The 21,931-nt window shown below is 39.5% G+C and overlaps 1 protein-coding gene across 3 annotated transcripts in view; it reads right to left on the reverse strand.

Moving 5' to 3' along the window:
• SEL1L3 (SEL1L family member 3) overlaps positions 1-21,864 on the reverse strand; it is a 37,876-nt gene extending 16,012 nt beyond the window's left edge. Inside the window, exons 1-13 of one of the 3 annotated variants that reach the window (XM_074822288.1) lie at positions 21,664-21,864; positions 16,897-17,464; positions 15,215-15,341; positions 12,274-12,395; positions 10,775-10,890; positions 8,017-8,072; positions 6,867-6,999; positions 6,147-6,279; positions 5,276-5,422; positions 4,648-4,853; positions 2,908-3,087; positions 1,686-1,805; positions 910-1,050 (exon numbers count right to left, since the gene is read on the reverse strand). In XM_074822288.1, the coding sequence (XP_074678389.1) occupies positions 910-1,050; positions 1,686-1,805; positions 2,908-3,087; positions 4,648-4,853; positions 5,276-5,422; positions 6,147-6,279; positions 6,867-6,999; positions 8,017-8,072; positions 10,775-10,890; positions 12,274-12,395; positions 15,215-15,341; positions 16,897-17,464; positions 21,664-21,735 (2,121 nt within the window). In that variant the 5' untranslated portion in view covers positions 21,736-21,864. Of the gene's footprint in view, positions 1-909; positions 1,051-1,685; positions 1,806-2,907; positions 3,088-4,647; positions 4,854-5,275; positions 5,423-6,146; positions 6,280-6,866; positions 7,000-8,016; positions 8,073-10,774; positions 10,891-12,273; positions 12,396-15,214; positions 15,342-16,896; positions 17,465-21,172; positions 21,276-21,663 lie in introns of those variants that run through there. The other 2 variants (XM_074822286.1, XM_074822287.1) reach the window with 2 other exon arrangements.
• Positions 21,865-21,931: the final 67 nt, after the last annotated feature.

The raw sequence follows: 21,931 nt of genomic DNA on the forward strand, positions 1-21,931 counted from the left end.
TGATTCAGTCTCAGAAAACTATTTCACCAGTTGATTCAAGTCATTTTTATGGGTAAGTATCACAGATCTTTAATTTTTGGCAACTAAAGAAGAATGAATAGCATTCAAGGGTGCACAGATTGTTCACAATTTGGCAAAGAGTAAAAGCTCTCAGCCTTCCTGAAGAAGGATGACAGAGTGTCTCCAAAGGAAACACACAGATGTCATGCTGATGATGTCCATATAAATTAATTCCAGACATGGGTCCAACAGACTATGGGTGCTCAAAATTAACACAAGCAAAACTTAAGGAAGCATTTTGTAGAGAATGGCTCTCCACCATCAAAGGAATGAGACGAAGACCTAACAGTTCTTCACTAATATCTCTAACCTTTAGTACTGTTGAATGTCTTACGGGTGACATGACTTAGCTGATACAGCTTATTTGACTCAGGTAGGGTTACGCCCGAGTTTAGCCCTCTGCTATCTACTGCTTCTAGCAAGGAAAAACTAACTGCATGGAGAGTGTAATTCCTACTAAAAAAAAAATTCCCGAAGATCTAATAAAGACCATTCTAAGAAAGGATTGAACTTTCACCTACATCTCTACACAGGAACCTATGCCTATTAGCTGGTTAGATTTTTGAGCTGAAAATCCATTAGGAAAAACTAGGATCCACAATTTAGGTGGTATTTTGATCCTGAATCTGGTTAGGAACAAAGTGACTAAACTGCTTTTAACTTGCTCTTTTTAAAATTTTTGCGCCTATCTGGTAAAACTCAACATTAGCTTCATAACTATTGGTTGATTTTCAGAGTAAATCTAAAAGCACTTGTATACACTGTCACAGTGTGTCACTGCAGATAACTTACAAACACCCATGTCATAGGAATGATTTTTTAAAAGTGAAAAGATGAAACATGACTTACCTTAAATAACACAATGGCATAATCATATATTAACACTGGATCTTCTGTTTCTATTGCACCTTTTGCATACCATTCTATTGCAGCTTCAGGATTTTTTGCCACTCCTTGTTGGCCCCAAAACAGCATCTGAGCCAGTCGTTGCTAAAAGAAAACATAAGCACTAATGCTATAAATGCTAATATTGAAACTGGAATTGCAGGAGCAGCATTTTGCAGGCTTAAATGCATTTTAAATGTGTGAAGAAACTAGCTATATGTCCTCAACACTTTGAAAACAATTGGTTGTCAGGAATATTCAGATGGCTCCCCAGTGGTGAAATGTACTGTTATTAAATCTATAGCAGGGTTATTTTTTACAGCTGTCAGTACCATGAAAGTCTGGCTTGATTTAAGTGCAGAGGTAAGTGATAAAGGCAGATTTGAAGCATGCAAATGGCTCACTATTACAACATATTGCTGCTGGTCTCAGGTCAGCAGCAATAACTGCACTGTGTTAAATAAGAACCCAGGGAAAATGATCAGAGAAGGCGGCTGCTAAATCTTGACGACTCTTCCCTTTGGCTTGCATCATTGTTACAGCTTTTCACATGGTCACTGGATATTATCCGACAGAAACATGGGAAATAATTCAAGCTCATAAAAAAGAAGCAGTTCTGGGTAGAAAGAGAAAACACCTGTCCCACTTCATTCTCCTCCACAACTTTCCTACGTAGTCTATAGATGTACATACATGACGTGTGTATAAAACCAAGAAAGGGGAAATATATTACTTTATACCTGTGCAGCTGCATTTCCTCTCGTTGCTTCATGTTTTAGCCACATAAAGACATCACCATTTTCTTTTGTCTGAGCTTTCAGAAGTTCATCATCCATCAGCCTTATAGTTTCAACAAATGCCTGAAGAGTTGGTGAACAGAAAAGAATTATTACACAATGAATTCACAGATCTGCCACCAAAATGAAAATGTTGCTCATTTCCTGTTTATCTCTAAAAATTCATGATCAATTCTGCGTTTTAAAATTCTCACCACCCCTCTGCTGGCCAGTGCATTAAGAACCATCCTCACATACAGTGTAAAAACCGTTTACTGCTTTGTTACAGTACAAAACTGTAAGTCCACTCTGCACTGGAAAGATATGCCAAGATGTCAACAACTGAAAAAAACTCCCCCCTTCGTAGTTTTAAATGCACTTAATAATGGCAAAGAAGTGCTTTTAAGCCTTTTAAGGCTCTTTAGTTTCTATAGAAATCTCTCTTAAGAGATAAAAAAAGGCTGGCAAAAAGCTCGATGAAGACCTGCCCTATAGCACTCTTCTCTAGGTGGCTGTCTGCTGATTTTTAGTTCTTCAGCAATCAAAATCTCATTATTTGTTGTACAATAATCATTCTTTCTGATAAGCCAGGATCCTAGTACTGGCCTACCTGGAGTATTCTTTACAGATAAAGTTGTGCTACCTTCTGTTTAGTAGCTCACTCTAAAAATCATTGTACTGTATTTAACAGCCAAATCTTTACAGGTGATTACAGAAAAGCTATATGTATGGAGAAGACAATAAATCTTCTGCATGAACTTCATGATGTTTGGCTATTTATTAAGCAACTGATCTGCTGTTTCAATTAATAGCTAAAAATCTGAGTGAGGAATTAGGGCCCAAGAATAAGACTTTGACTTTACTGAAAGACAGGTGTGCGAACAATTGCTGCTGGTCTCAGATCAGCAGCAATGACTGCACTGTGTCAAATACAAACCTTGCTAAGAACTGGACTAATGATGCCTACATGTAATTTGGGGGATTTTGTAACAATCATAGAATGGTTTGGGTTGGAAGGGACCTTTAAAGATCATTTAGTTCAACACCCCTGTCATAGGCAGGGACATCAATCACATCAGCTAACACATGTAAATCACGACAAAAATGTTCTGGCCACATAATTAATATTAATATATGAAAAGTCATTTGCACAGAAAACTTATTCAGATACTTATAACTCTTTTACCTGTTCCCCTTTTATAGTGTGTTGATCCAATGATGTCTTTATTGCAATATTACTGTAATAAGCATACGACAGCTCCAAATCAAGTGGATAGTTATTAATGCCTTGGTAATGTTTATAGCCAAGATTCATCACAGCAAGTCTCTCATTCCCCTGAGCGCCAACCAAACTATACAGCAGTCCCTGCCAAAAATCAACAGACATAAGCAAGAGTGAATTCACACCTCACAAATTTAGCACTTTGGTCGAGATTTACTGGGAACAGAGTGTTCATACTGGTAGCTGATATAATAGCTATACCAAGCAAACAGAGTTACAGAATCAAGCACAGCCCTAAAGTAGTTAAAATGTCTTCTATATGTATAGAAAGGTTTGAAAGAAAAACTAGACTCTCTAAATACTTTTAAAGTACTGAACTTATTCTGTCAGCATTAAGTGTGCAGCATTTTTTTAATGCTACTTTATTATAGTGTTAATTATACTCTGACACTTTTTATGCTCAGCGGTGACTTAACTAGTCTCACTGATGTCAGCTGAAGTTTTCACACTGAATTTAGTGGAAACATATGGAAGTTAACAAACAGCACTTGAAAATCTTACCCTAAGGACCTGACAGGACTAGAAGGATGGGACTGGTGGCTGACAGGGTTTCAGCAAAAAGCTCCCTTGAGATACATGTTAATTGGTACTAGAAATAGTCTAGGTACTGCACATTTGCCAAAACCATTTTCAGCACTACTATTATTTTTCACCTGCACAATAATAAAAACACTGGTGTTCCATCTCCACTGGATATTAAATTATTTCCTACACTATCTGAAGTAGATTCAATAATGAAATTATTTAGCCTCCGTAATTAGCAGCATGTATACTCCATAATTAGGGTATAAAAAGGGCTCTGGTCTAAGGTTTCTTGTGTTTGAGAAACTGTAGTGAGCTTGGTCTCAGGCTGGCCTCTCAGGGGATCTTCTGATCTAGTATCCTGTAACCACATTAAGCAGATCTGCTGTTCTTTATGAGCATTTTATATTACACTATTATATCACAATTAAATATCTGTTGGCAATTACAGCATAGCCCTCCTTCAGTGATATATAAACACCTTTCCTTTATTTGACCTTGCAATGGAATCACATGGAATCATTTCAGTTATTTGCAACCTCCCTAAAATGTCAGGAGTTCACATGCTCTGCAGTTGCTCAGCTGAAGCACGGTCAGGTTTTTTTCTAAAAGAAAATTGTTGTACTTTGGTTAGCTTTAATCATTTGACCATAATATACTCAGTACCATGGTTTTGCACACTGTAAAATGGGACTTCTTTCCTGACTGTACTATGCAACCTTTCCACTTTAGGAGATTTGCCTGACATGAGACTTTCTTCATACCCATCTACAAATGACAGTGGGTGACTTGAGGGTTATTACCTCATCCTACCTCCCCAGTGACTGGGAAGAGCAGTATTCCATGCTGTTCACTTTACCACCATTTTTAGGTCTTACTAAATCATTGATTTCCTTGTTCTAGATGAGCAGGATAGATTACCACCATCAGGACTTCATAAAGACTTCACTGCCATCAGGCTATTTAGGAGTAGCTGTATTGGGGAATCCCTTCAACCACAGCCTAGATCTGGAGGCCACTTCACATTATTTAATTCAATTGATCATAAATTCATCCAATTTCTAAACTGCCTTTAAAGGTAATAAATTTCACAGACATAACCAAACATATTAAACATACTACCTTTTTACGATCCACAGACACACCGAGCCCTGTTTCAAATATAACTGCAAGGAAATAGGAAGCCTTATGGTATCCACAACAACTGGAATCCACCAAGAGAGGGACAGAGGAGCCCATATTGCTGAGGCCATCGGCACTGGACAGACCTTTTGCGACCTTCTCAAATATCCTCCGGCCAACTTCTAGAACTGTATCACTTTCATCTTCTAACACGAAAAATAAAACACAGGATGCATAGTTATTGCAAGAGTTAAAATCAGGAACTGATTTCCCCTCCTTAATTTAATGGAACTGAGACAGATTCTGTTATTTCTCAATGCTGAATGGTATTCTCAATGCAAACAACCAAAATTCCTAGAGATACAGGGTCCTATTGAACAGGAAGGGCAAATAAAAATCTAAAAGACCATCTCAAAGTAACTAACCACTAAAAATATAAGGGTATCTCTATTTCCTGCTACATAATAAGCCATCCTTCATTGGCGGCACAACATGTAAGCCACATGACATTCCTTTTCTAAGTTAGCTGATATGAAAAAAAATGTATAAAACATGAAGTCAAAGCATACTAACTTACATGACATATATTGTGGAGTTATTTAAGAACAATAAAATACAATATGATTACCATCTGGAGCACTGAAATCCATCTCTTGTAACAGTTTGAACAAAATGTGGTACTTTTCCCTGAGCTCTTTGCCCCACATGAAGGCATCACATTTGGATTTTTCTCCATATTTGTGAATCAGCTCCAAATAATAGTTTTCATAGTCACCTAGCGAAAACAATATATTTAAGACATGAAAGCTGATTTGGCTGGTCTTTAAAACAACCTTCTGGCAGAAAAAAACAATTTCTAGGGTAAACTAAAAATTCATGGACAAGATGAGCCCATCTGTTACACAAAGTAGTACTAAAAACTCATACAGTTAGCACAGTCCACTTACATAAGATTTCTTCTACTCTCTTATGTACTCTGGTCATAATGCATGCAATTGAATTCTAATTGGAAACATAAGCTAGTTTTCAGCACACATTTAAGCTATGTTACTCTTCTTTCACAGAAGTGGTTGCTTTGCTATAAACCTGTCAATTACTGCACATTAGGCAACTGTGGCAGAGACATTCTAGCAAAACCCACCCATTTTTGGGAAAGGGCTTAGAATGCACGTGCCTTTAGGGTCATTTGGGAATGAAAGGGAAGAAAGGCAATTGAATAGCTTGAAAGTATTTCTTTGTCCCTTTATGCACTTGTCTTAGAAGAAATATCAAGAACATGATTTAAGTTTGTATTCCATAGCACAAAAGTCTTTGCAGGGACAAAAATATCAGTTTTAGCTACCAGTAACAAGGCTAAACTCTTCAAATTGCCTTTTTTCTTGTTATGGCTGAATTTAAGTTTACTTTTGATGATTGTTATCCAGATTCTGGTAAAAGGAAAGAAAGCAGGTCTCCAAAGATGACAGTTTAAAATTCGTATCTCACAGATCAACACTTACAACTTCTTCGTGCTTTTTCACCTTGCCTTACAGTGTATCTGTACTCATAAACTATTTCTTGAATGTCCATACATCTCTCATAGTAGAGTTCAATTTGTTCCACTGTTTCTTTGTCATGAAGAGGGTTAGAAATCTATAAAAAGGCAAATGATGGATAAATGGCATCTACAGTATCTGTTATTGTCTATGTTTGGCTAGTAGGCAAATACCAAAAGGAAACAGATTGTTTACTACAATCAGCTTATCTGGCACATCATGTTAATGTGCCAGACAACCTGATGCTGGCCACAGTAGACTATGACTTTAAACAGTCAGCATAATCCAAGAAACCATGTATGAACTTCCAAAATTGACCAAGCCTATGAGACTTTTACCATTGATTTCAACAAAACCATAAATTAATCAAATGTGTTCAATACTGGATCATCAAAATCTCTGGGAAACAAAGCAATACTGAAAATAAGTCCTCACTTAAATATAGATTTAGGAACATTGCTTTACATACTCACTTCTAGAAGTCTTATCTTTAAGCATCTGAAGTGGTAACTAACATTCCTACATTTCAACAGAAAATGATCATAATTTGGTTATATATTCCCAAGTACTATTATGCTTCACAGCAAGTTTATCACTTGGTAAGAGCTTCAGTTAAAAAAAAATAAAACACAGCCATAGCTGGCTGCTAATATTTAAACATTTCCAAATACTGCTTTTGTTTACCTGTTCTGTTTCCAACACATTGAGACGATAGTATTTCACAGGTCCAAAAAATGCTTCAATACCATTTACATATCCACTGCCTCCAAGAACAAAGTATCCAGCAGTGTCATCATAATAGAAATCTTCCCTAAAACTTGAGAACATGAAAGAGAAGTAAGCTGTTTATCAAGAGGTACTACGAAAGAAAAAAAAAGAAATCCATATCTCAGAATTTCCATAACTGACAGCTTTAAACTCATTGCCAGTATCCTTCTTTTCTCATCTGTTTACTCTCAAAATCTAGTCTGCAATTTAGTGTGATAAATTCTGGAGTAAATTTAACAAACCCCTTGTCTACAAACATATTTAACCAGCAGGGTGTTTGATTTTTCTGACCTGTAGGTATCTTCTGCTGTTTTATGTATCATTACACAAGCTCAAAGATTTCAGTTCCACCTCTCCCTTGCACTTTTCTAAAATTGGCACTGAAAATTTAAGTTACCTGTCTCCTAAACACTACTAGCTACAAATTTACCATTTCTGGTTTGTAAACCATAGCAGATAAGGAACAACACTGAAGTCTGCCATGCAATTTACTGTTACATAGTTTCCATATTAAAAGGGATTTTTTTTTTAATTATTTCACAAGAAAGAGTCACTCTTAAAATACAGCGAAAGAGAACAATTAAAGATCCATTTAAAAAAACCTATTCAGTTGCTTACAATAAAAGGATAGAATAGAGCAAGAACACTTTTTGGTAGAAATTTTGCTCTCTACCTAAGCAAAGCAGGTAACAATTTCACCGGTGAAATCCTGGCTCTCTCACAGCAACAGCAAAATCTCCCTTGACTTCAGTAACACCAAGACTTCATTTGAAGACTGATCCTAATGCCACTGACCTTCCAATCAGTTTTTAGTGAAGATTATTGGATTCTAGTACTAGATCACGCAGCATGTTAACTCAACTAGTTCATGGCATTAAAAAGTTATTCAGCTCATGCTCAATGTAAGCACAGTAATGCAAACTGTTTTTGAAAGTGATGAGTGGAAAAGACCACAGACATTTTGAAAATTGGAAGTTCAGTTACAAACTTGTGCTCTCCTTCTCCCATTTTCCATAACCAAACACATACACACATATTACTTAACAAAGAGGAAAATGCTGCTTACGTAAAAGACTGATGATGATGTCTTTTCAAATTCTTCCCAACACTACTTACTTCGATCTAAAAGAACACAAAATATTAATGATAATAAACAAAATATTACAAGGTACACTTATTAAGCCATTTCAGCTCATAGTTCGGATTACAGGTGCAGCTTGTTGCACCTCCTCTGCACTAAAGAAGACGGTGTCATGTATTCGATATGTGTCAGAAGACTTTAATAGAAAGCGTTGGCACTGGTCTGTCCTGACCAATCATGAGCAACAAAAAATAGCAAAAATAGCACAGATGTTGCCTACTTCAGCTATTTCATTCCTGTGTTCAGTTACAACCTGTAGCTGAAGCTTTTATTCTTCCGAAGTGTGAAAGGCTGTTTTGCTTTTATATAGCAGAGATGCTAAATGAAGAGAATATGGATTTCCTCAGGAAATTGCAGCTTACAGGTGAAGAATGGCCATAAAGCTAATGTAACAGGCCATGATTTAAAAAAATCTGGGTTCAACTCCTACTTCTGCAAGAGGTGTACTTTCAGCAGACTTTAAGTGCCAAATGGTTAAAGGAATTCAGATGCCCGAGAAGGAAGACAAGATTTTCATACGCACTGGTATTGTAAAAAGTTGCCCAAGGACTCACAAAACAAAATTTTCTCAAGTGCCTTGGTACTTTTAGGGATTCATCTGCATCTTCAGATGCTCTTAATTTCTTGATGCCTCTATTTCCCAACCTTCCCTAATTTATATATTTTCTCTCAGATCACACTGGACTAAATGTATCTAAATCAATGGAAATGAAATAATCACAGAATCATAGAATCATTTAGGTTGGAAAAGACCTATAAGATCATCAAGTCCAACCGTAAACTTAACGCTGCCAAGTCCACCACTAAGACATGTCCTTAAGCGCCACATCTACAGGTCTTCTAAATATCTCCAGGGATGGTGACTCAACCACTTCCCTGGGCAGCCTCTTCCAATGCTTGACAACCCTTTTGGTGAAGAATTTTTTCCTAATATCCAATCTAAATCTCCCCTGGTGCAACTTAAGGCCATTTCCTCTTGTCCTATCAGCTATTACCTGGGAGAAGAGACCGACACCCACCTTGCTACAACCTCCTTTCAGGTAGTTGTAGAGAGCCATAACATCTCCCCTCAGCCTCCTTTTCTCTAGACTAAACAACCCCTGTTCCCTCAGCTGCTCCTCATAAGACTTGTTCTCTAGATTCTTTACCAGCTTTGTTGTTCTACTTTGGACACGAAGTGCCTAAATAAGGAGATTCTTCTGTACCTTTTGAGGATCGTAGCATTTAAAAACTTACTACAGGAAGACATGTCAATAAGATGGAATGGAACCACAGCTTTTATCTGTTCCAGAGAAGGGCTCTAAGTATGAAAATGTTTTTAAGTTAAGTCTTATTTCCTCTTTTTTTCCACAAGTGTTCATTAAACTCTTCATAGCTCCCTTATTTTGTCCAGAAGTGGAAATTTATTGACCACAGGTTTTATCTCACTCCTGAATAAATTCACTGTGCTCTCTGATGGAAGAGTATTTTTTCTTAATCTAATCATACAAGCAATCCTCAAATTTCCAACAAATCAAGACTGTATCAATATTGACAGTAACTTTCACCATTTGCACCTGAAGCTGAGCTTCAAAATCCATAGGGCTATCCCTTTCCCATTAACTTAAATTATAACTACAGTTTAAACAAGCAGAAAAAGACAGTTCTGATTCTGTAAAACACTTTTTTCACTTTTCCTTTTAACAATATATTTAAAAGCATATTATATTAAAAGTAAACACATGATTCTACCTGATTTGCTTCCAAAACAATCTGCTCCCCACTTACATACTTAAAAAAAGGTGGGGCACGAAGGAACAGCTGTAGTGTAGCCTGTACATTGCTCTCTCAGTACAGCATTGTCTCAGCTTTATCAGTCACTTACCTCATACTTTAAATCTGCTTAGTTGTTCTTGCCATTAATTAGCAATTATTTTTACAATTCAGAATGTAATCTATTTAACCATTTCCAAGGAGAAAGAAGTTGAGAAATAGAGGACTAAGGTTTTTGATTATTTTCACACCTTAATATCTTAATAGCTGGAGGTTCAGACAAGAACTTAGGCAGGGAGTTTCTGTTTTCAGAGCTGCATTTGGAAGGTTTTGTGAAAAAAATGTGATTTGTTAAAATGTAAATTATGTATTTTATCTACTACAGAGGGATACTGTAATATTTTTTAGTCTTTTAATGCTAGTCAGTCTCATGCCACTTTGGCAAACTTGGAAACTGCATGTGCCTCCTGTTAGCTAACACATCTATGCAAGAGGCATGCTACTGTACAGAAGCCCAGACACTTAAATTTTCGCATGAGAATGGTAAAAACACCTAAGCCTCCAAGTGCAAAGTCCCTCAGAGCTATTCACACCACATAACTTAAAGTATCTACATAAGGTAACCAAGACAGGAGTCCTGGTTGCCTGTACAGTCAATAAAGTCTCCGGAGAGCAACCATGAACCAAGATAGCCTCTGAATACACAGTAATTCTAGGTTCTTATCTTAAGTATCTAAGTTGATTTTGGAGAACTTTGGAGGGTCTGAACATCCCTGAACAATTTCTACTCTTAGATTTTTCATTCTTTTGCTATGTGAGCATGTACAATTTACAGTATTTCTCTCAGCCTCAGCTATTAAGGGGTTTGTCAGAGGCATAATCAAATTAGACAAATCTCAGACTTGATCGTGTAATTCAGTAGCACGCGTACCTGTCCACCCTTAAAAGAGAGATCCAGTCGAAACCACTGCTTCAAAGGAAGGCTGAAGCTAGTTTTCACTGCAAGGTCATCTCCTCTCATGAGGTGCATCTGAATATGCACATAACCTGACAGAGCAACAAAGGAAGAAAAAGGAAATAAACATCACAGAAATAACAACGTTAAGAATGGGTTTCCTAATATATTATTGACAGTGATTCTGTCTTCTTCATCCTCTTCCTCACCAGAGATCTGGGCATTTGCCAAGCCATACATCAGCTCTCACAGAATCCCAGGGAAACATGCTGCGCATTTCACTTACACATCTCAGATGCTAATGCCCAGGCTCCTACACGAAACCACAGATTCAAAATCACACACTAAACGCAAGGCAAACAGGGAGGGTGCTACAGTTGATCTCAAGCACCAGAAAGCAGACATGACTTGCAGCAAACAGCTGAGGGAAACAGCAGACAATGGTATCTACTTAACACTCAACTACTTGCATGTGAGAGAGCAGACTAAGTACAAGATGACTCTACCCTCCACTACTTAGACCTGCAGAAGTTTTGGTGGTTACTCATGGTCTGAGCTCTTAAAACCAGAACAGACCATTATGATAATCTAGTCTAACACTCAGAATAAAACTGGCCCTAAAACTTCTCCAAGCAAACCTCTTATCAAGCTGATAATTTCCAGTTGAGCTGCCATTTTTGTTTGTTCTTCAAAGAAAAGCATACAGCATACAATGGATAGATTAATTATCTAGATTGGTTACAAGACAGAGAAAATAGAAATAGCAAAAATAACAGAGAGGAAAAGATTAGTTGTGAAACTTGCAAAGGGGCTTATGAGAAAGCCAGGTGTGCACTTCTAAAACTCTGCACACTGGTTTCTTCTGTGAGCCTGCCAGTCAGCCCCCAGCTGCCGAATTTCATTCTCTATCAGAGGCTGAAGAGCCAGCCATCTCCTGGCAGGGATGTTCCTCTACTGCAAGTGTTGCTAGACTAAGACAGTGCTACCTCTTAACTTTTTTCTGGATCAGGGAAATAGACTGTGCTTCTTGAACACTGTAATACAGGTACAACCTTGAATCATTTGGACTTCTTCTGAGGCTATTTCAACTCGCAAAAATTTTCAGGTATAGTATGTATATAAGAATTGAGAACAATATTAAAATAATACTTCAATAATAATAACAAAGGTTGTTCACTAAGATAAGACTGTTTAATCCCAGTGTATGTATGTTCCTGACTTGCAAGATTCAGTCTATTCTCCTGACAAAGCAGACGTTTTCTGAAGTTAGCCAAGACTACATGCTATGCAACTATTTCTGTTTTATCCTATTAATTTAGTAGCTACTTTCCTACTGAGGCACTATAGTCAAAAAGAAGAATTTTACAAGGGATCAGTTTCACAAAATAGGATACTATATTTATAAATGTTATTCCTAGGCAAAGATCTGTAAAGACTAAGTTAGACCCCTTCTGAAGGCTGTTAATATCCCTTACCTTCCTCATTTAGAAATACAGCAGGAGTACTATACATTTCTTTCAGATCAATAAAATAGAGTATACCACACAGATCCTTTTCACAGTGGTGGAGTAAATACAGCCAGATTGAAACGGTGAACCTGCATGAGCAAAAATAAACAAAAAATCCACGCCTGATGAGAAATCTCCCTATGTAATTTGAAAAGCATGCATTCCACTTTAATTTAGCAAACCTGTTTCACACATGTAATCTTTAGAACAGAACACACACCCTCTGCAGTGAAAACCTTCAGAGCAACAGTACTTAAGACTCTTGGAGCTGTGATGTCCTTTTAACCACTCACTTTTGTGGTAACAACACGAGAGGAGAGTAAGGGAGTGTTATCAGAATCAATTCCAGAATGCTGGGTCAGAGCTACTGCCAGATCCCACATCAATAGGGAACTGAAAACATGACTGAGACAACTTGGAGCCAACTTCCCACATGTGGGCTACAGTACAAAATCCTCAAATGCATGGTGTTATAATCTTGATTGCGGAAGCCGGTAAAAACTAAGCTGTGTCTCCTATACTAAATGCCAACTGTGAAAATGTGCTTGGGAGAAGCAGTTAAAAATAAATCCAGCCTTTGGGTAGTACAGATAGGTATGAATAGCTGTCACAGAGCTATCACAGGATAAATAAAGGTGGAGACTGTGCATACTATGGAGCAGCGTAAATTAAAAGAACGAAGACCTGACAACACTATCTACTTAGAAATTTGTGTACAAAGCCAGCTGAGGCACTAAACGCAGAATTTATACCACAGTATCTAATTTTAAGGAGCTCCTCTGTGCCAGACTTGATCTGCTTCAGTGCTCTTAACAGAAACTTGACCACTTCTATTTCCATAGCAGTTAGGCCAATGCTGAACGCCTTTGAAAACCGTACCTCCTATGTACAACCCGGCAAAGCATTACGATTATTATAATCGCTGATGAAGAAGTTCTCTTTCCTTAGTGACTTTTAGAAGGAGATACTATTTGGGTTTTGTATTTCTATAATTAAGAAAATAAGTCAACATTTGTTTATAACACTTTGGAATTGGGTCAGCTTGCCTTGCTTCTCTCTCAAATTGCTGAACACAGAGTACCTTGTATCTTCTCCTAAACTAAACCAATATAGGTCTGAAAGCCTAACACCTGCTCTCCTGCTTAAAAAAAAATACAAGGGTGGTGAAGTTTCCCCCAATATAGTCTACACCTTAAATAGCTAATGAAACCATATCCTCCAGATATGGTACATGGGTGAGATAAAAGGGTCTGTAAATCACAATCACTTGTATATTGGTTGTTATGACCTACAGGCAAACACTGTGCTTCCAGAAATACTGCTTATGCTTATATATCGCTCTTTTCATCTTTCATCTCTGGCACTATAGCAAACTTAAATGCCGCAGTCTCCATTTAATCCTTGATTGCCAATCTGAGCACGTAACCGTTCAGGACAAATTACTTGGGACAGAGTTTGGGACAATGCTGACTCACTTCACATCCCCCATCACTGCAGAATGCCGTACAGCGTGGGTAGTCCCTGGCAGTCCCAGCCTATCCTTGCTGCAGGCTGTCCACTGGTAGCTAATTCAAATGACAATTGTCTATCTCCAGTCCTCCTTCTTTACAAATCCCTGACTGAAGTCAAGCAAGTAACTTCAGTTAGATCCATCTACTTCTGTTGGCCTTTTGGTGCAGCAGGGAACCACCACTCACATACAGAGAGCTGAAGGAAAACCCTCTTCCTCTTCTTAACAGAGCTACCCTAGGCTGTCACACAACCGCAACACAGAGGCAATGCTTTGTGTCAACACTGAAGACACCACCTGAAGGCAAGAGAGGGTGGAACTGTGTGGAGCAGGTAAAGAGCTGCATAAATTCATGCCATATATTCTCAACCAGAACTTGAGCGCCTCAGCACCAGAAGCAGAATGCAGCTGGGCTGGTGAGCAAAAGGCAGCAGGCTGTGCAATCCAGGTCATCACTCATCCTGAAGAGGCCAGGAGCTAAAAATTGCTCTGTACCTGTGACTTCAGAGCCATAGTTTGAGGGCTAGTAATTTGTATGCAACCTGTGCTATCTGGCAAGTCTCCTTTGTCACTCTTCTTGTGGTCACAGACCAAACACAAACCAGCAGGCAAGTTCCAGTTCCTGTGATCATTTCCTATTTCTGTAATAATATTGCTGGGGTAACAGCATCTGGTGGAAGGGAGATATATTTATATATCTCTATATATACTTTTTCCTCTAAAGTTGCAAAATATGACTGAAGAGTTGTGACAGTTTTGGGAAGGGGTAGAAGAGTAGAGAAAGATGATCTTCCCAGAGCGATTCCTCTGTGACTGAATAGTGTGCAGGGGCTAAGGGGTTTTACTCCTGTCCAACTAGGAGTTTACACAGCAGTGGTGGAAGGAAACAATGTAAGCTCAAGCTGGAAGACTTATGACTTTATCACTAGTGGCTTGTCAGCTGCAAAATAGAGCATGAATTTATAGGGAAAAAGTTGCTCCACACTGCTTGCCCTTGCAAGAAACCCTACTCTGCACTTGGTCTGCAAACGATGTGTGAAATACAGATCTCTTTGTAATGCAGAAAACCCCAGGCTTGCTAGTCATGAGACAGCAGTCTGATCACTACAGCATGTAACAGCTAACTTACCCTAACTGTGCTTAACCAGCTCAGTTACACCTACTATTGGTATCTCTCACACAGCATGGCACTAACATGCACTGTATCTTTCTGAGGTTCACCTTAATCCTCTCCAAAACTGAAATCAGAGAACAGAAGGAATTGCTAAATAGTTTCCTTTTGAGCCTTTTCTCAAATTAGTAGGCAGTATTCCTTTAATCTGTGGTATAGCCTAAGAGTACATTTTACAAACTTCAGTAATCACTTACAGCCCACTTCAATTATTTGCCTATACTTACATGGGATAATCAATCTGGTGTCGTCTGACCGTCTCAAGTTCTCTGTTTTCAAATTGTTCAAATTTCTTCACGATTCCTGTTTTCTCCCCACTGGAAGCGTATATAAAGTTGAGAAACTGGACACCATCTGCAAAATACAATCTTTCTTAATCTGCCCGACAACAAGTATTGGTAACTAATTAATTAGCTCACACTCGTGCAGTCAAACATTTGAATCACACAACAGATTAAAAATTAACACAAACCTTCAGTAAATCCTTAAACACAAGTTCACTCCCTTTTATTAAATACGTTACAGTCTTGGACTGAATATCCCACAAAAAATGAAATGGAGTCCATTTCCAGCTGGTATTAGAAGCAGGGAAAGAACAGGCTAATTTATATCTAAGATACTTAAAGAACCAGTTAGTAAAGAAGAAATCTTCATTTATATTATTCGCTTAAATCTCATCCTATCTTTGGTTGTGCCTACATGACATTACTCCACAACTCTTGGACTTGCTCTCCATTTTCAGCTCTCCAGTTTACACTGTATGTATGGATAGATACCAATTCTGTTCTTAACTGATATGCCTAATCCTGTAATAAATCTGATAAAGCTGCCCCTGCTAAGAAACAAAAAGATCTTCAAGGCCACGGCATATCATCAGCTTTCCTAGAAAACCCCACAAAACAAACAAAACCCAAAAATCCAAACCCCAAGCAATTTTTTTTTTAAAAAGCTTGTAACAATAAATTTGAATAAAATGCTATTTTCTCCTATTTGTTGTTGTTTTCATCTATAATATAATTAGATTATACATAAGATGTTTCACACTGTTGTCAGATATCACATGCTGTCTCCAACAAGTATTTTAGAAAGCCCCTGAATGAAGCAACATCATTGCTTGCCTGTTTGTCTTCAGAGCACTTACATGCCAGTGTAGTGAAAATAAATGACAAAAATACCGTTATAGGATTTTCTAGGACAGAACCCTTTAAAAGCAAATAACAATTTTTCTTTTAGGTTCTGCTGTGAATATATATTGAGGACAAAAGGAATTATCAGCAGGTGCAAAGCTACAGATAGCAGATGGAAAAAAGAAAATCACAACTCAGAGAAAATCTAGAAAGCAGAGTTGTGAGTTTCAGTAATTTATACAATTGGCAAGACACCTTTTTTTATTTAAAACTATTAATTTTTAAAACAAAAGTGCTTGTCCATGATGTACTATAAAGTTTATTTTACTACAAAGACTTAAATATGTTTCTGAGCGTGTAGCCATCATCTTAAGCAGAAGTAGACCACCTGTGTGAGAATTATGTGTGTAAGAACTGCAGGACTGACCCTCAAACAATACAGTAAGGGACTGAACAACTCCCTCTAAAAACAAAGTAATGATGTCCACAGACATCAGTGGGTTTTAAATAAAGTTGATTGAATACACTTAGAAAATAGAAGGCCACGCTGCTACAAATCTCCAGGCTGGCTGTGATGAAACAATCCAGCTCTGAAGGACATGACGGTTTCAGTCATTTGCAACTCTAATCCTACAGTTATGAACCTTACGTATGCAACAATGTTTGTCAAGTAAATCATTCTACACAACATTTACTACAGGTATGAACTTTTTAACAGCTCACCAAAGATGCTATTTGGGTCCCATTAGTTTCCTTGAGGAAAAAAGTGACATTACACCTACCACTTTCATGAGGGCATTGAGGTATCCTGTTTGCCTGGAGGATCCACAAATAGTCAGTACCCCATTGAAGACAAACTTTGTGGTCCTTATATGGGCGTTCAAAAGGTGGAACTGCTTCTAAAAAAGTGTAATTCTTGGCAACTGCATCCTGGTAGTCTTCATTCTGCTCAACATCATAGCTGCTAACTGATTTGTGGCTAATCCATGCATATAATATCACACTGTGCACTATTATTGAGTTTCTGATGATATAATCATCTCTGTAAACCATGATGCTCGGAAATTTCAAATGTACTTGTCGAGTTCTGCTAACATAAAGGTTCTTCTCATCCTTCCATCTCCTTCTATACACTGGTACACCAGTCCTGAACTCGGAGGAAGCTACTGCTTCCAAGTTGATGATACAAGGCTTAGAACATAAATATTGAACTGAAACCTCAGAACTGTTAAGAACTTTCTTTTCTAAAATGTTTAAATGAATAAAGTCCACATAATCCATGTTTTGTTCAAACTGCGGAGTAACTGCCGTTGTCCGTAATGTCTCCTTTCCAAAGGATGGTACAAAGTTCTGGAAAAAAAAACAAAACCCAAACAATGTTAACCAGAGAATCTAAGTTTACGTGACTACTAATATACTTGCAGCAGTAACAGAACGCTGCACAAGCAGAAGGTTTATATACCATACTCCAAAATACCAGGATTCTTTCACACAGCAAGTAGATGTAGATGTGGATTACTGAAGAGCTACCATCAACGTTATAATGGTAATAACTCCTCTATATCAAGTTCTCAAAGTTACACATGGTTCTACAAACAAACTGTATTTGCAGGGTGTACCCTTCAGCCCTTCCGCAAGTGGAATCCGGTCTAAGATACTGACTTACACGTCATGCTGTTTAAACATGCTTCAAGGATCTGGCCTAAAGAGTATATACTAAAATGTACTGGCATTTATTCATCGTATTGTTGTTCACTAGTACTGCTGCAGCCTGATGTTTCTGTATCTTTTTAAAAAGTTAGCTGATTTTGCTACCCTCATGCAGGTACCTGAAGGGCAGAATAACAACTAAGGCAGCTCACAGTGGTTTGCTGAAAATGAATTAATGTTCATGAGGTGTTTAGGAAATTATTATTGAAATGTTCCTATCCTGAAGACAGACTTACAAATCTGAGCAGAAGAACCAGCAGGCAGCATTCGCTCAACTTTTGCTCTCTGCAGCTATGTACATTATAACATACTTCGAGAGTGAGTGCTTGGACATACACCAGGATTATCCTCCATGCTGAAGTTCTTGTCTCTAAGGTTTCAACCAGCTTCTTTTCCTTCTGCTCTGCAGTCAGCGTCCGGCTTGATGCACTGCCAAGAATACTGAGGATTACTCAGCTCAGAGGGCCAGCCACCAGCACAGCACTTCTGCCAGATCCCCTGATCCGTCTAAAATATTCAGAACTGGCACTTAGGATTACCAGGGAAGCTGGTTGTTAAGATTGCTTAAAACGAGAAGATCTGTCTTGGGTGACTTTTAACTTTGCTAAGCTTAAACAAATCGAACTGAAATTTATCTTGGATATCTACCTTGGATTGATGGCTTTTTCACTGGGAGTCTCAAAAGATTTAAAAGCTTCAGCCAATTCGTTAGTACATTCATATCGTCAGTACTATCAGAATTATGTGCTGTGCACCTGGAGGACAAGACCTTGCCCATAATTAATATGGTGATCATTAAAAATCCCTAACGATGAACTACTTTGTTTTTTATTTCTTAAGAATATATTGACACTCCTTGAGAGCTATACTGAAAAAACATCAAGCCAGCAAAACCTGTGAAGGTATAAATATTAGGAAAAGTCAGAACTAAGTTTACCTATACTAGTTCCTTGTTACTATAGATGAGGACTTTGGATTTAACTATGTGATCAAATGCTATTTTTCCCCTGGATCCCTGCATTCTTAAAGGCACAAAAGAGCTCTAGAGTCGCAAATAGAACACAACTATGCATCGAGGAGATTATTTACCGCTAGACCTTGAATTTATTTAAGGCAGAAGCCGGAAGACATAACATTTGGATGAGAGAGCTGGGTATCATTGCTAGCAGCTGGGTAACTCTAGATAACTAGATTTATTTAGTGGTCTTTCTGAACGTGTCACTTAAACCACTTTCCACAAGAACAACTGAGTGCTCTTTATCTTCTTGTGTCCAACAAGAGACATGGAAGCCAGATGTGCAGAACACTCAAACATGTGTGTAAGCACCAAGATATATGCTATAAAAACGCAAACCACTCCACAGTGTCAGTATCCAAGCTTTCTACAATAAGTAGTCTCTTCAGAGTGACAGCCCTCCTCTCTGCCTCATTTCCCATTCTATAGAATGGATATTGTAAAAATGATGTGTACCGAATAGGAATAGGAGGCTAGTGTCCATTGGAAAGGTTACCACCATATCATGTAGTAACACACATTCACAAATACGGATATAAAAGTTGATGAGAGAACCTTAATTTTAATACTAATTTAAATAGCCTTTAGAGCTTGACTTGACAAAGATACTATTCTTTTATGTTTTCTACATTATTATTCTTTGGTTATGGATACCTCTAAAAGCATTAAAAGCACATAGCAGCACCACAAATTATTCTAAACGTCTTCTACTTGATGGTTATCATTCATATTTCTTACATATTTTTTTATCTCACAACAAAGAGCACTTGAAAACAGTTTAATCTTTGTGATACGGGGACTATATCATGAGGAAGATGATAATATATTACAGAAGTAATGCCATGTGGTTGTCACAAAATGTAGAAGTCTACCACGTAGACACTACAAACCATTGTGGTATCACTGTGTGCTTACCACATACACACATTTACTGTCAAAATGCACACAGCCAGCTCTCAGTTTTTTCAGGGCTTTATTCAATAGAGAGATATGGAAGCTGGCTTCCAGCAAAACAGTTTGGGTCTGGCACAGTTCATTAACAAAGATGCAGCAGTGTATGAACGTGGCTGAAATTTTGTGGTGGGGATCCCAAGGTAGTAAGCTCTGCAACCCAAATCCAGTTCCACGTAGAACAAACTCCTTGACGTTCCTAGAGCACGTAAGCATGATGTACCAACTACTGATGCATAAAGTTAGCTTCAGCCATGCTGGTGTTACTGTGTTTCCCTTAGTGTCTGTTCTGCTAACTGGGTCCCACAGAGCTACCCAGGAAACTCTTCTTTCTATCCTTTGGTGCATGGGTATTAGTTGAGACACATGCTGCAAAAATGCATGAAGCACGTTTGGGTCTGCTGTTACACCACACCTAACAAACCCTTCAGGAGGCTCATCCAGTAAGGAGCACAGTGCAAAGACTCCTGAGCAACCTCGCACCAATGCTCACAGCTGTGGCAGAGACTGCAGACCATAAACTCTTCCAGACCATGGCCAAGTCTCTGTTACCACTTGGTTGCCTGTACACAGTGCTCCCCAGCACACTGCATAGCATGTGTATTACCTAAATGTCCCTACTCAGTGAGGAACCCTAGTTCTTCCCTCTCCAATATTTCCGACAAGGCAGCGTTAATGGTGCATCACCTCTGACTACAGAGAGTGAGGATGAAAGGATTACACAATGAGTGTGATTATGAGATTTAAATATAAAAGTTTCCCAGCAAAGAGGCCAGCTATGATGGATTCAAAATGTTACCATAAACTAGGCAGAGTTCAACAAGAAAGACACAGAGGCTTTGTTGTGTGGAGCAACTTAGCCACAAAAGCTGTAAAAGTTTTTTTCTTAATCTTTTCCTTAAAACTTGATGAATCTGAATGAATTTGTCCAAGTCATCCCACCAGATGTTGGGATAAAAACCACTGTGGGAGGTAAACACAACAATTGGTAGGAAAGTAAAAAATTTCCATAGTGTAATATTACAGAAATGAAGAGAAACCATTCTTCCACTTGCTGGAATAAGATCTCAGCATTACCCTCCCCGAGTTCACCTCTGCAGAAATTCCACATAACCCTATGAAACTGCACCTGTTTGCATGAAGTCTGAAGATAACCGTAGTCCTTTACCTGTGAACTCCTGCCACATCATGATAGATTTTAAGATCCATGAAAAGGAGACACAACAAAAAGGGTGCTGACCTGCTCCCAGTCAGCATCAATACGGTACAGGCAAAGACTGTAACCACATTTTGTGTTTAGCAGCATAAAAGAGGAAAAAGTAGTTTAGTAGATGCCCCTAAAATGCAGTTGTTTCCGTAAACCAGTGCAGCACCATACTCACACGTGCACCTGTAAGTAGATGTCAGAGGCTCCCCCTTCTTTCAAATCCAGAAATTCAACGTCACCTGGGACGGAAGCTTTTTAACACTTTGATTTAACGACCTGACGTTCCCTAACTCGCTAAAGCAGCGTAACCCTGGGGGATGCTGCCGAGGGTGCGGGGCCAGACCGGACAACCGCCGGGCTGCTCCGAGAGGCGACCCGGGGCCCCCCGCGCACCCCGCGGACACCCGTTCCTGGCCCCGGCCGGGGCCGCGCCTCCCGCCTCCGCCCTCCGCTCACAACCCGCAGCCCCGCACCGGCCCGGCCGAGCGCGGAGCCCCGCCGTGACGCCGCGGGGTGCCGGGCAGCCCCCACCCGCGGGGCTCGGCGCTCACCCGGGCGCCGCCGCCCGGCCCGGCCCCTCGCCGCGGCCACCATCTTCCGCCGCCACGGCGGCGGGCAGGGCCGGGCCAGGGTCCGGGGGCAGGTGCGGGGTCGGCTGCCACTCACCGTGAGGAGGAGGAGGAGAAGCAGAGGGAGGCGGCGGCGGGGCGCGGCGGGGGGCTCAGCCGGGGGCCGCATGATGCTGCGGAGGCGGCGCTGCCCAGCGCGGCCGGGATTGAGCGGCCGGCCCCGCCGACCAGGATGCGGCAGATCCGGCTTCCTGGAGGAGGGGCCGCCGCCCGGGCCGGGCAGGGCCGCGCCTGGCCCCGCGTCGCCGCCGCAGGTGCGGAGGGGTGCGGAGGGCGCGGAGGGGCCGGGCCGGGCGACACCCGGC

Source organism: Strix aluco, chromosome 4 (genome assembly GCF_031877795.1).
Source record: "Strix aluco isolate bStrAlu1 chromosome 4, bStrAlu1.hap1, whole genome shotgun sequence".
NCBI classification, from domain to species: Eukaryota; Metazoa; Chordata; class Aves; order Strigiformes; family Strigidae; genus Strix; species Strix aluco.